Source organism: Stegostoma tigrinum, chromosome 37, assembly GCF_030684315.1.
Source record: "Stegostoma tigrinum isolate sSteTig4 chromosome 37, sSteTig4.hap1, whole genome shotgun sequence".
NCBI lineage: Eukaryota > Metazoa > Chordata > Chondrichthyes > Orectolobiformes > Stegostomatidae > Stegostoma > Stegostoma tigrinum.
Genome location: NC_081390.1, coordinates 26,108,423 through 26,123,805, shown reverse-complemented (window position 1 = coordinate 26,123,805; position 15,383 = coordinate 26,108,423). Strand labels below are relative to the sequence as shown.

The 15,383-nt window shown below is 44.1% G+C and overlaps 1 protein-coding gene across 1 annotated transcript in view; it reads right to left on the bottom strand.

Annotated features, from left to right (window-relative positions):
• The window catches only part of col13a1 (collagen, type XIII, alpha 1), a 222,011-nt gene that overhangs the window by 62,679 nt on the left and 143,949 nt on the right, over nucleotides 1–15,383 (bottom strand). Inside the window, exons 16-19 of the mRNA XM_048563494.2 lie at nucleotides 13,890–13,955; nucleotides 13,579–13,677; nucleotides 11,723–11,767; nucleotides 6,403–6,465 (exon numbers count right to left, since the gene is read on the bottom strand). Coding sequence (XP_048419451.1) covers nucleotides 6,403–6,465; nucleotides 11,723–11,767; nucleotides 13,579–13,677; nucleotides 13,890–13,955 — 273 coding nt within the window. The remainder of the gene's footprint in view (nucleotides 1–6,402; nucleotides 6,466–11,722; nucleotides 11,768–13,578; nucleotides 13,678–13,889; nucleotides 13,956–15,383) is intronic.

Sequence of the window (15,383 nt, the reverse complement as noted above, 5' to 3'; positions counted from 1 at the left end):
TTAGATACGTAAAAGAGTAGGCTTCCAAGCTGGACACTTTACAAGGAGAAAGATAGATGCCCGAATTTACTGACTGTGGCAGGACATATATAAATATTTCTTTTTCTGATTACGAGGTCAGGTATTCATCACCTTAGGGTTGCTTTGCAATGCATTAGGACTGGTTTACAGATGATTTATTGAGGAAGAATTTACATGATCATTTAAACCAGCAAGAGGTCAGTGACACGATATACATTCTGTTATAGGTGTGACATCATACATCAAACTTCACCAACCAAGATATTTGCTGAAATTCCTGGCTGGAGGATTGATTTCTATCCTGTAATTGGGTGGAGCTCAGTCTGCAAAGGATTCTGCTTCATTTAGACTGGATGGTTACATTCTTGTGGGTAGCAATATAAAGTGATGTCCCACCTAAAAATGGCTGAGTATGTGAGTGGGGGAGAGAAAAGGGAGGAGCTATTGGGATTCCTGGCAAAAATACTCCCTTCAAAGCCCTTAAAAGGCTTCAAACAAAATTGATCTTCCAAAGGCCTGAAATTTGAGGTAGAATGAGGTATCAATGAAATATTCACTTGAACATGGAGCCACAGTAGGCCATCCAACCCCACTAGCCTGCTTCACTGTTCAATAAGGTCTTGCACGATCATCATCTCAAATTCACATTCTTGCCCAGGTAATGTTTCAACCCCTTGCTTAACAAGAATTTACTTAGCTTTAAAAATATCTGAGGAATCTACCTTCACCACCTTTCCTGGGAAAGAGTTTAAAAGGCTCATGGCCCTCAGAGTGAAAAGAAAGGCTTTTCCTCAGCTCAGTTTTAAATGGATGACCCCTGGTTTTTAACAGTGACTTCACACTCTAGATTTGCTCCTAAGAGGAAACATTGTCTCCACATTATCCTCGTTAAAACGTCTCAGGAATTTTATTTTCATATATTTCAATCAAGTCACCTCTATCCTGGAGGTATTTGTTACCTGTACTTTGGGCAGAATGTTACAGTGACCAGAAGATAGGTTTACAGGCCTGATAAATTCTCCGGGTGCTTTCCCACCAGCTCTCTGTCCCCAACCCTGACCAGACTATGGTTAATAAGCCATGTATAAGGCCTTCAGCAGCCTCTCTCCATCTCTCATCAACTGAGGCCCTTCAATGTTCAATCAATGCTCCCTACTTATTTGAATCCCCCACCATCAACTTCTGTCTGGGTCCTCCCTTCAACACCCCATTCTGGACATCTCTACCCTTCCCTTCCCTCCATCTTGAGCCTACCCATCATGCAACTCCTGGCTTTGGTACTTCAGGACTGGATGCAGTCCAGGCAATGGCCACCACTCCCAGTGATGCTACTGAGAACAGTGAGTGGAGGCCCATCAACTCTCAGAGACAGAAGGTCCTCCCCAGATGGTTAGCAGGTTGGGGTGGGTGAGGTGGGTTTCGGCAAAGCCTCAGCGTGAGATAATTTAGGCCCCACTGAACATAAACTGGCAGTGGAGGGGCATCAGCTTTCACAACAACTTCTTTGGCAGTCGGCTTCGAGGAATATTTCCTCTTTCAGGGGGCCCTGTTCCACTTGACAGAGCTGTGTCAGACCAGGCAGGCTCCACTGACACGCCCCCTACTACTACCAATGATCCTGGGCATGAAAGGCTTATCATTTGTGGAGTGATATCATCCCTGGGTCTGTACTCAATGGAGTTTGGGAGGATGGGAGTGGGGAGTCTGATTAACATTTACAGATTACCAAATGGCCTGGATAGAGTGGACGTGGAGAAGATGTCTCCACAAGTAGAAGAGGCTAGGGCTCAAGGGCACAGCTTCAGAGTGAAAGGTCAATCCTTTAGAACTGAGATGAAGAGGATTTTCTTCAGCCAGAGGGTGGCGAATTGGTGGAACACTTTGCTGCAGAGGCCTATTGAGGCCGAATCATTGAGTGTATTTAAGACTGAGATAGATACATTCTTGATTATTAAGGGGATCAAAGGTTACTGGAAGAAGGGAGGAGAACGGCCTTGAGAGGCCTATCAGTCATGATCAAAGAGCGTAAATGTATTTGAAACAGTTGATGGCATGTTGTATCTCGCACCATGCGATGGACAAGCTTCAGTTATCATCGTTGAGCTGATGGGACGAGAGCTCAATGAAGAAACCATACAGATGGTTGTAACAACTTCATGCTGGAAGCCCTGCCAAGACTGGGGAGAAGAGCTGCCTTGTGTGCTAGACAGCTGGCAACTTAATTGGCAAACCTGGTGTCTCAGGTTACCAGGAAATTCCAGCACAAGGAGCAGGCCAGCTGAGCTGCAGTTATCGCTGCGTTTGTTCGGCACCAGCCACCTCTCATTGAGAGTGACGCCACTGTTGTGTTCTGAACCAAGCGCACAGCAAGTGCACCTCTGTGTGGATCACACTGCTGCTTCAGCTCAGTCCAAATAGCTCTCAGTAACGTTACTTTCCTCACAAAGTGTCAAGTCAGATGCTTGTTATCTTTGTTTATATAACGGTTTAGCTGTGTCGAAAGCAAGCTGTTTCTGTAATCCCTTTAACAATCGAACAGCATTTTACATTTTAAGATATAAACTGCCTGATTATCTGATGTAAATGATTCGGGTCTTGAGTGATTTTTTTTTCTAGGCAACGCTACCAATAACAAAACATTGTTTCAGAGATAGCAGGAACTGCAGACGTTGGAGAATCTGAGATAACAAGGTGTGGAGCTGGATGAACCATGCAGGCCAAGCAGCATCAGAGGAGCAGGAAGGTTGACGTTTCGGGCCTAGACCCCTTTTCAGAAAATCTGAAGGAGGGTCGAGGCCCGAAACGTCAGCCTTCCTGCTCCTCTGATGCTGCTTGGCCTGCTTTGTTCATCCAGCTCCACACCTTGTTGTCTCAATAACAAAACATAACTGAATTTACATCAGGCTTATTTTTTTTTTGATGGTTAAACCCCATTACAGATGACCCTTCCTTCTTGAGGAGTTCATTTACTGAATTCTCAAAATCAGAATTGGTTACCCAAAGGTTAGATTTAGTACAAAGTCATCAGAATCAACAAACAAGCTTAACAATCTGATGTGACGCAGAGACACAGAGTGGGAGGAAGCCATGGTCCCCCCTCCCATCTGACCCTCTTCCAGCCTCCCTCTGCCTCTGTTTGTGGACTGTATACATTTTATATGCTTTATATTTCTCAGTACCAACTTCTTCATAAGGCAGATTCCATAGGTTGATCAAACTCTGGGTTGTCCATACTTTCTTGCAATAAATAGTTACATTATTCTATAATGAATGCCAGGTATCCCAGTGTGTCTGACATTCCCAGACCTTTGTTATGTGCAGTGACTGTACTTCAAGCAGTGCGCTATGGAAAAACGTTATGTATCTTAATTAAGAATGTACAGGTCTCCTACCTCCCTCACTCCCTATCAACACCCACCACCTGCAGCAACACTCCCAGTAGTTTCAGGATGTTAAGGAACAATTGAACAGCAGGGCACAAATTTATTGACATGTCCGATTCATAAATTTCTGAACCTTTTTAAAGGTGAAAAGCCTGACCTGTAACATGGCTTGTCCTCAACATCAAAATTCACACAATTTCCAAGAAGAAACAAATACCTCAGGTAAAATAATAAAAGTCAACTGAGTCAAATGACAGAAGACATTATTAATAGCAGCATTACAGTTGGATTGCTTTACAGTTCTGCTTAGAATAAACAATAATAAAATAATGCTACATTTCAATGTGAAATAGCCAACACATTTTAAGTGGTTTACTCACAGTCTGGAAATAGCACACTCTGATATAATCAGCAACATTCCCAGACAGACTGTGTTCTTGGTTTGAATCTCTACAGACTGAACTAGATGCTGTACCAACTTTAAACCTTAAAAAATTTCTCCATTTTAAAAATACACATTTTCTTGAAGGAGACCAAATATATCTTCTCATTAATCAAGATAATAAAATGTGAGGCTGGATGAACACAGCAGGTCCAGCAGCATCTCAGGAGCAAAAAAGCTGACGTTTCGGGCCTAGACCCTTCATCAAGAGAGGGGGGCGGGGAGAGGGTTCTGGAATAAATAGGAAGAAAGGGGGAGGAGGACCGAAGATGGAGAGAAAAGAAGATAGGTGGAGAGGAGAGTATAGGTGGGGAGGTAGGGGGGGGGATAGGTCAGTCCAGGGAAGACGGACAGGTCAAGGAGGTGGGATGAGGTTAGTAGGTAGGAGATGGAGGTGCGGCTTGGGGTGGGAGCAAGGGATGGGCGAGAGGAAGAACAGGTTAGGGAGGCAGAGACAGGTTGGACTGGTTTTGGGATGCAGTGGGGGGAGGGGAAGAGCTGGGCTGGTTGTGGGATGCGGTGGGGGAAGGGGAGATTTTGAAGCTGGTGAAGTCCACATTGATACCATTGGGCTGCAGGGTTCCCAAGCGGAATACGAGTTGCTGTTCCTGCAACCTTCGGGTGGCATCATTGTGGCACTGCAGGAGGCCCATGATGGACATGTCATCTAAAGAATGGGAGGGGGAGTGGAAATGGTTTGCGACTGGGAGGTGCAGTTGCTTATTGCGAACCGAGCGGAGGTGTTCTGCAAAGCGGTCCCCAAGCCTCCGCTTGGTTTCCCCAATGTAGAGGAATGTAGGGAAATTCCATCCCCTATTCCCAATTCCTCCGCCTCCGCCACATCTGCTCCCACGATGAGGCATTCGACTCCCGCACATCCCAGATGTCCAAGTTCTTCAAGGACCGCAACTTTCCCCCCACAGTGGTCGAGAACACCCTTGACCTCGTCTCCTGCATTTCCCGCAACACATCCCTCACACCCCGCCCCCGCCACAACTGCCCAAAGAGGATCCCCCTTGTTCTCACACACCACCCCACCAACCTCCGGATACAACGCATCATCCTCCGACACTTCTGCCATCTACAATCCGACCCCACCACCCAAGACATTTTTCCATCCCCACTCTTGTCTGCTTTCCGGAGAGACCACTCTCTCCGTGACTCCCTTGTTTGCCCCACACTGCCCTCCAACCCCACCACACCCGGCACCTTCCCCTGCAACTGCAGGAAATGCTACACTTGCCCCCACACCTCCTCCCTCACCCCGATCCCAGGCCCCAAGATGACGTTCCACATTAAGCAGAGGTTCACCTGCACATCTGCCAATGTGGCATACTGCATCCATTGTACCCGGTGTGGCTTTCTCTGCACTGGGGAAACCAAGCGGAGGCTTGGGGACCGCTTTGCAGAACACCTCCGCTCGGTTCGCAATAAGCAACTGCACCTTCCAGTCACAAAACATTTCCACTCCCCCTCCCATTCTTTAGATGACATGTCCATCATGGGCCTCCTGCAGTGCCACAATGATGCCACCCGTAGGTTGCAGGAACAGCAACTCATATTCCGCTTGGGAACCCTGCAGTCCAATGGCATCAATGTGGACTTCACCAGCTTCAAAATCTCCCCTTCCCCCACCGCATCCCAAAACCAGCCCAGTTCGTCCCCTTCCCCCACTGCACCACACAACCAGCCCAGCTCTTCCCCTCCCCCCACTGCATCCCAAAACGAGCCCAACCTGTCTCTGCCTCCCTAACCTGTTCTTCCTCTCACCCATGCCTTCCTCCCACCCCAAGCCGCACCTCCATCTCCTACCTACTAACCTCATCCCACCTCCTTGACCTGTCCGTCTTCCCTGGACTGACCTATCCCCTCCCTACCTCCCCACCTATACTCTCCTCTCCACCTATCTTCTTTTCTCTCCATCTTCGGTCCGCCTCCCCCTCTCTCCCTATTTATTCCAGAACCCTCTCCCCATCCCCCTCTGTGATGAAGGGTCTAGGCCCGAAATGTCAGCTTTTGTGCTCCTGAGATGCTGCTGGGCCTGCTGTGTTCATCCAGCTCCACACTTTGTTATCTTGGATTCTCCAGCATCTGCAGTTCCCATTCTCACTTCTCATTAATCAAACTGGCTCCTCCAAAGCACTTCTCAGAAAATCAATAGGACTATTATGAATGGTCAACAGCTTAATCCACTTATTTACAAGCAAGTTTTTGGTATAATAATTAGTTATGTTATTTTGACAAGATTCACATTACACTGAAGCATATTGACAATGTGTCTGTGCTGTAGTTTTATCTATTACCGTTTGCTACCAAACACTTAATCACCATCGAACAGTATAAATAAATTATCGAGAAATGCCTGTGTTATCTGGTATCTATTTTGCCAATCACATTGTACTCTGCCTGTGTAGTGTGCAGGCGACATTGAATCATGGAGCTACCTCTCATCAGTCTCAAGGTGACAGATCCTTCAAACCATTCTCTGCTGAAAGGACAGGACCCCTGGGACTCTGTAAAAGGGATTGCCGACAGCTGAAAGAGTATTTATCTAACCTTTATTCCTGGGAGCCCTGGCATTCCTGGTTTTCCCTCCAGTCCCGTTATTCCCGGTTCTCCCTGAAACATGAAAAGAAATGCATTTGCGTTCACTATTTAGCAGAAACTTGTTTGTTAAATATTCCAAATGAGCAAAAATTGTAGTCTTTTAGGTTAAACAACATGAATGCAACTTTCTTGTGGAGTTGTAAACTGGGTTAGCAGAGGTCAATAAAAGTTCCCTTTGCTACATAAACAAGCTCTTATGTTAAAGTTGACTGTCACACAGCTTCCTGGCAAAGCCTTTTAAAGTTCACACTGCACCAGTTCCTGAATTGATTTGCTTTGTGCAGTCTCCTATCTCGGCTAGTTTATTGGTGTTGTCTGCTTAAGATTACAACTCCCAAAACCCTGAGGGAGGCACTGGCAAGGACACCAATATGAGAAGTACATCGCAACTGTTTGACATCTTGTGGTCATCTTCCTCCTGATGGCATAACATTTCAAATTGCTTAAAATGATTTATTACGCTCCATCACAGGCAGCCCTACTTTCAGCTGCCTGCTCGCTAAGATTCAGCGTTCTTGCCTATTAATCTCTCTCCTTCTTTAAGTTATGGTGTAGAGGTGCCTGTGCTGGGACTGATATGGACAAAGCCAGAAGTCACATGACACCAGGTTGTAGTCCAACAGGTTTATTTGAAATCATGAGTTTTTGCAGCCTCACTCCTCGAAAGCTTGTGGTTTCAAATAAACTTACTGAACTATAACCCGGTGTCGTGTGATTTCTGAAATCTTTAAGTTGTCTTCAGAAACATACCATTTGACTAAACCTGTCCAAATAACTCTAGAGATAATGGGAGCTGCAGTTGCTGGAGAATCCAAGTTAACAAAGTGTGGGGCTGGATGAACACAGCAGGCCAAGCAGCATCTTAGGAGCACAAAAGCTGACGTTTCAGGTCTAGACCCTTCATCAGAAAAAGCTGATGGAGGGTCCAGGCCCAATACGTCAGCTTTTGTGCTCCTAAGATGCTGCTTGGCTTTTCTGATGAAGGGTCTAGGCCCGAAACATCCGCTTTTGAGCTCCTAAGATGCTGAATGGCCTGCTGTGTCCATCCAACCCCACACTTTGTTATCTCAAATAACTTTAGAGTTGGATTTTTCTGGTTATGCACTTACCAAGCTCCTACGGTAATGTCAATGGTGCTACAATAATGCAACCTGTTGTTGTAAAACTAGGCACATCCTTCCACCTGGCTTCCCAGAGGCTGGAAAACTGGTCTGAAATATTTGGAATAGTGTTCTGCCCTTTCAATTCTTATATTCTTAATCGCAACAGGATCACATTGCTAACCAGTCTTCCTCAAATCAAATTTAATCAAATTGTACTTTTCCAAATTGTGTTCACTTTCTAAAATATACCAGATTTATTGTAATATTTCCAAATTATATTCGAAACTGCACTCAAACTGTGACAAATTCTCATTTAAAAATTACATAAAATTATGGATAAAGGCTTCAACAAGAAAAAAAATCATACTTTAAATCATGATGGTTTGGTCTTTGGAATATAAAAGGATGTTGCTTATGAAGCTAGTGCCTTCTATGTTCTTTTTGTTAATAGGAATGATATATTTTATATTCAGTGCAATTGTATAAAAAGTCTAAAATGAATTGGCTTCATGCTCAACTGAACTTAGTCTTTCAAGGTTGATTTCTCCAATTGGAGAACTTCCATTCAGCCTGGCTGAAGGGTTAATGAGAATAAACGTTTGCGAAATTAACCACAGCTCAAACAGTTAGTCCTTTCTCTGCAGTGTAAAAGATCAAACTAAGGGCATTTACTCTATAATGATGTGTTTAACACTGTGTTGTAGCCATTAACAGGTTGTAATGGTTCAGAGTTGAAGCTGGCGAAATTAGTTCATGAATGCTTTCCTTTTTTAAAAATTCATTAATGGGATACGGCCATCGCCAGCATTTATTGCGCGACTCTAAATGCCTGTGAGAAGGTGGTGGTGAGCTGCCTTCTTGAACCACTGCCATCCACGTGCTGTGGGTTGGCCCACAATGCTATTAGGGAGGGAATTCCAGGATTCTGACCCAGCGACAGTGAAGGAACGGAGATATATTTCCGAGTCAGGATGGTGAGTGGCTTGGAGGGGAACTTACAGGAGGTGGTGTTCCCATGTACCTGCTGCCCTTGTCCTTCTAGATTGAAGAAATTATGTGTTTGAAAGGTGCTATCCAAGGACCCTCAATGAATTTCTGTATTTTTTATGATTTACTTATGTTAATGTTTCTAATTTCTACGTGTTTATAATTTGCATTGCCATAAGTATTTGAAAATTGTTGTTTGCTCCTTTGAAATAGCTGATCTGGTCATTGCTACCTTTGCTGTTATTCAGAATTGCCTGTCACATTTCTTACTTTATAACAATGACTGTATTTCAAAATCACTCCACTCGCTGTGAGACACTTAATGTCCTGAGCTCATTAAAGGTCGAAGTCTTTAAAACCAGCAGAAGTGCAGTTCATGGCTCAAGTCTGAGAACTGAACAAGTCAAATCTGCAAGACAGTGGACAGGAGTCTGCTGTGGTACTGTACTGTATCCAATCTTTCATATTGTGTTTATGTTATATATATTAAAAAAGGGAATGTTGATGTACTTTAAACAAAGTTCATTAGGGGTTGATGAGCACAGCGATTTGAACACTAATTTTCTTGTAAACACCTCCAGGATTGCCAGCTGTACTGTAGAACGGGAGGGACAGAGAGCTCTTCTAGTGCTGTGATAACAAAGTGTGGAGCTGGATGAACACAGCAGGCCAAGCAGCATCTTAGGAGCACAAATGCTGACGAAAGGGTCTAGGCCCGAAACGTCAGCCTTCGGGCTCCTAAGAAGCTGCTTGGCCTGCTGTGTTCATTCAGCTCCACACTTTGTTATCTCGGATTCTCTAGCATCTGCAGTTCCTATTATCTCTTCTAGTGCTGTGTAGTGTCCCTTCCTCTGACCTAAGTAAGCCCAGGTTCAAGATCCAACTATCCCAGAGGTGTGTAATCACATCCATGAACAGGCTCTTTGGAGACTCGGGCAGCAGCAAATTTACTGCAGATGCTGGAATCTGCACAGAAAACAAAAAAAAAATGCTGGAGATCATGGTGAGTCAGGCAACATCCATGAACAGAAAACAAGCCAGTGTCTCCAGTCTAGACGACTCCTTGTCTGATGAAGTGACATCTAGACTCAACATGTTAGCTTGCTCTCTAACCATGGACGCTGTCTGGCTCGTTGTTTGGAAACTATCTAGATTGGGAGGATGTTGCTTTGTTATTTGCAGAACTTTCTTATTAACATCCTTGATATTTTGAGTTTGGGCCACATGTGATAACCCACCACGTTGTCCCCTTGAGCAAATGCTCAGTGTGTTTGCCAAAGAGGAAAGAGTGTTCCCAAACCCCCAGGGAAACCTCAACCATACAACAAGTTTCAAAAGGATACCTGACATGACTTTCAACATTTGTGAATGACTCTTTGAATAAAAACTTTCTCCTCCATTTACCAACAGGTACTGCACAGAGCTGATGCATTCAGTCCAACTGATTCAATGTCTACACTTGAAGCTCAGAAAATGCTCACTGGAGTGGTCTCAACACAGGTGCGTGAGGGAATCATTCTGTTTTTTATTTAGATTATGGAACCATAACAATCATTGCAGCAGGATGAAGAGAGATCTGTAGAAACAGCATAGTGCAAACGCACTGGGCTCAAGGTTAGTAGCTGCTATTTTAATGGTGAGCAGACGCCCTCCTGTTCCTGAACTAAAACCACATGGTGAAGGAAGTGCTAAAAATAGCTCCTCATTTAACAGATCTACTTAGAGCTCAAAATTTAAAATTTACTAATCGAGTCACCAGTGTTAAGGCTGGAATTGTTAATTACCTTCAGTCCGGGCACTCCAGGTGGACCCTGAGCAGTTAAAAGAAAAGTGAAGAGATTCTTGTCCTGCTGCTTGGATACTTTTCAACATGAACTTTTTGCAGTTATGCATTGATGCTGAGAGGGGCCTGAGGTGGTGCTTTGAAATAAATCTCACAGCTGCTTGGGATAGCACACGGTTATGAGTCAAAGTTGTGGCTTCAAATCCTGCATCCTCCAATCTCAGACTTAGGTGACATTTTGGAGGAGTGTCAAGGCAGGACTACATTGTTAGAGGAAAGGTACAACAGAAGGTTAAATCAAGGTTTTGTCAGTTTTCCCAGCTAGAACGGGTAAAACAAATTTCGAGAATGCTAGAGAAACTCAGCAGGTCTGGCAGCATCTGTGGCAACAGAAACAGAATTAACATTTTCAGCCTGGAATGACTCTTCTTCTGAGGTCATGCCAAGCCAATACTTGTTGAAAAGGAAGACCAAGCAAACCTTCCTTATGTCTTGGTCAGTATTCACCCTTTAACCATTGTCACCCAGTCAGAGTCATACTCTAAAGCAGGAGACTGTATAAGTAACACACACCCCTTGTGGTGAATTAGAAGTGGGTTAAAATCAACTACACACAGTGTTTAATTCCTTTCTTGGAAAAATAAACTGATAGCCTTGAGGGTCAGACTCCTACAATCTGCCTGAGTGCCTCATCAGAACAGAGGGTCAATGCTAAACCACCGAAACTGGTAAATAATACACCCCAGATTTAAAATCAACAAAGCTGACACAGTGAAAAACCAACAGATTTAAAGCGCCCTTTTATTCACAGGAGAGATTTTAAAACTGTGCACGGTTGCTAACAGCTTGTAATTGAAGTATCATTCACTTTTTCACAGCGTCCTTGGCTATTATGGTGTTCAATGAATTTATACAGTTTAGGTTTTACTGTATTTATGGCAAAAAGCAACTTTTGTGTGTTGTTGCTTTTCATCAGCACAATGAGAATGTGATTGCTGAAAGCTCAGTGTCAGGTTAAGGAAAGGTTTTTAATTGGGGTGAAATACTTGGGATGCCGAGTGGGTGCTGAGAGTTTGAGGCTCTCGAGGGTTTGCATTAGTTAGTTTCTGAGGGGGCTCGATGGTGCAGTCCAAGGCATTGTCCTCACATCAGTCATCGTTCAGGCCTGATGTCCTGCACGCACACTCCCAGCTGTCTCAGCTCAGGTAGAAAAGGCTAAAAAAGACATCAGTCAGAGCTGACCATTCTCCCTGGTCTGCTCTGGACAGAACTGTAGCTCATTTTGGCAAATCCCATTATGGAAATGCCAGGAGAGATTAAATGAAAAGAAGATAGTACAGAAGGTCAACTGCATAAACAATGCATTTCTACCTTGTTAGAAATTTTAATTACATACCGGCTTTCCATCCCTTCCAGGTTTTCCAGGATCTCCAGGCTTTCCCTGGAAATAAGGAATTCTGTCAATATTTTATCACTGACCAGGAAGACAAGAACCAGCTAAATCCAGTGGGGCAATTATTATTTTCCCCATTATCACTCCTTTCCACAATTTCCCGTCTTGCTCATGTTGAGGCTCTACAGGACATTGGTTAGGTCATTATTGGAATACTGCATTCAGTTTGGGTCTCCCTGCTATAGGAAAGATGTAATGAAACTTGAAAGGGTGTAGAAAAGATTTATAAGCATGTTGCCAGGGCTGGAAGGTTTGACATATAGGGAGTGGCTAAATAGGCTGGGGTTACTTTCCCTGGAGCCTCGGAGGTGGAGAAGTTTTTCAAATCATGATGGGGATGGAGAGGGTGAAGCCGAGGTCTTTTTCCCAGGGTGGGGGGAGTCCAAAACTAGAGGGGCATAGGTTTAAGATGAGACAGGGAAAAATTTAAAAGGACCTAAGGGACAACTTTTTCCACACAGAGGGTAGTGTGTGTATGGAATGAGCTGCCAGAGGAAGTGGTGCAGGCTGGTACAATCACCCCAATTAAAAGGCATCTGGATGGGTGTATGAATTGGAAGGGTATAGAGGGATATGGGCCAAATGCTGGCAATGGGACTAGATCAATTTATGATATCTGGTCAGTGTGGACAAGTTGGACGAAATAGTCTGTTTCTGCTCTATACATCTCTATAACTTTAAAGCTGCTGCAAAAAGACTTAACATAAAGCAGGTTTTCACAGTTCATTAAAACAGACAGACTGAGTTCATGAACAAAATCAGATGTATCAAAGCAATGTGGTATTCTGCTGGTGCTCAAGATTAAAGCCTTTTCCAGCAATTGTCCACTTTCACACACAGTGAATCCTTCACTAACATACAGCAAGTGTCTGCTAAGCCCCACTCTACAACCATTCCACATCTGCCTATTGGTACTGGTCTCTTCAGAGGTTGAGGCCAAAATATTGAATGTGTTCAAGGAGTTAGAGCTCTTGGGGTTTAAAGGGATCAAAGGGTATGGGGAGAAAGTATGAACAGGAGGCTGAGTTGAATGATCAGCTGTGATCATATTGAATGATGAAGCAGGCTTGAAGGGCTGAATGGCCTACTCCTGCTCCTGTGTTCAGTGTTTCGGTGTTTCAGCAGTGCCTGGCTCAGATTGAGCTGGTCCTCCCAGGGTGACTGGGGAGTCAATGATGGAATTCATCCTATAATACCCATCCTTGTCTCATTAATCTCCCACTCTCCAATTCTCCCGTGCTCTAGTTCCCATCAATGAATGACTAATTGTGATTGTGGACAACAACTTGCATTCATGTAGCACCTTTAATAGAGTAACATAGTATCCCAGGATACTAAATAGGAGCATTATCAGAATTTGACACTGAGCAACATAAGGAGATATTAGTATAAACGGGAGGCTTGGTCCAGCAGATGGAGTTTAAGGAATATTTTAAAGCAGAGAGGAAGAGAGAGAGAGAGACACACACCCAGAAAGGTCTAGTGAGACAGTTCCTGGGTCTAAAATCTCAGCAGCTGAAAGCACATTGGATGCTCAGGAAGCGATTCAATGCACTCTGAAGCCATCATTAGATAATGCATTACTTGGAAACAGTTTTGAATCCATTTGAGCTGCAGCTGTGATGATGGCTATGGTATCATTCTGGTCTTGTTTACACGGGATGTTAATCATCTTTGATGGGACAGTCAGTCGGAGAAAACACAAAGACAGTTTGGTTCTTTAACCCCATGGGGATGCAGCGATGTTGTCAGTTTTCATGGGCTGGGACCAGACAGAGGTGGACATGGCTAACACTCACCGGTAAACCATCCGCTCCCGGCTTCCCTGCATGGCCAGGGGGCCCTTTGGGTCCTGGGGGTCCTGGAGAGCAGTTGCTACTGGCTTGCCCTTGTTCACCCTAGGATTGAACCAAAACCCGCTAAGATCCACAAAGTCAATACTTGTTTGCCATTTGTTCGCCAATTAAAAGAGCAAGTTATAGATATTAAGTATAGCAGCCAAAAAGCATATATGTCATAACCAAAGAATAGGCTATTAGATTGGGAAGGGGGAAGAGGGCAGGAATGTGGAAAAGACCATTGTGGTGTTTGCAGCAGAAAAGACATTTACCTTGAGATACAGGCGTCTGATGAACTGGTCAGCAGGTGGTAGTATTTTCAGTCGAGGAGGAGTGAACTGAGCAAGTAGGTGAGCCAGAGGTCACAGGTCAGTACAAAGCCAAAGGTCATGAGGTGATGATTGGTGTGGTTTTTGTTTGGAGGGAAGGGAATGGATAGATGAGGGAGGGTGGGAGGGAAGGGGAAGGGAGGGTGCGGAGGAGAGAAGAAAAGAATATTGAGAAAAGCAGCAGAGCTCGATACCAGAGTGAAAGCCAGCAACAGGAATATTTTTACAGGCGGTGTGTAGTTGGTGAAAGGAAAACATAGCAGCATTTCATCGTGTGTCAAATGTTACAGGAAAATAAAACAAAAATTAAACAGTCAAACTTTTTTTCTGCAAAGGACTGCCCTCAGAATTTGTTGCTGGCTTTAATTAGCGAGAAGTAAGCCCCAGTCTTATAACAAAGTGAAGTGCGATTTCAGCACAACTTTTGCATTCAGCAAATACAGAGTGTTTTCCAGTTGATTGCTGAACACTAACAGTGCGGTTACCAACCCTCCAGTTCATCTTGTACTCTTTAGGAAATGTTGCTGAATTTCCTGGACATTGTTGTTAGCAACCCAGGGAAAAAATTGTTTTGGGTTTTAAATGTCGTTGCTCCAACAAAAATGTCTGAATTATTTTTGTTCATTCATTGCAAACATATTCAACATTGGGACATTCAGTTAATTGCAAAGAGCTATCCAGTTAAATAGTGGAGATCTGCTGGCTTTCTATTTGCTGCAGCATGATGGATGTATTTGGCAACCAATGGGAGGAGAGTGGAGGCAGGACTACAGGAGGTGCACAGTCACATAATGAAGCCTCCAGGAGATATGTCCAGCCAGGGTTGGCAACTCCACCAATTCAATCAAACTTCAGCTCAGAATGCAACTGGTCAAGTCAACAAAACTGCACAAATATTCCAGACAAGCATCCAGTTGATTGGGCAAAAGGATCCTTTTTCAGCTTCTTTGCAATTCAACCAGTAACAGAACCAATTTCGAGCTACTTCAGAAAGGTCACAAGACACTCTGTTGTAAGACTGGCTGTAATGACAGTGAAAGCACTCACAAACCTTCACAGTCAGGATCTGATTTAGCCGCAGTGCTGCTAGTGAGGTCCCAGGGAACTCCTACAGAATGCAACATAGAAACTAAGTGATTCCATCCACAGGCAGACAGAATCGTACTACTTCACCTGTTCCTTCCAAAGTAAAATGTGCACTACATCCTTATAAAGACATCTTGTGAAAAACAACAAGTATACTTACCATCAATTCAATCAGGATTTGCGAAATGGTTTTTTTATAAATGGTTTATTTTATGATCATGTGCTGCCAATCTACTGCAGTGACAGTAATAGAGGATACAGTTCCTCTTGAGTCCGAAGGTTGTTTTTGCAGTGTAGTCAATCAGAACACACTGGAAAGTGTGCTCGACACAGAGCTTCTGCTCCCAGTTT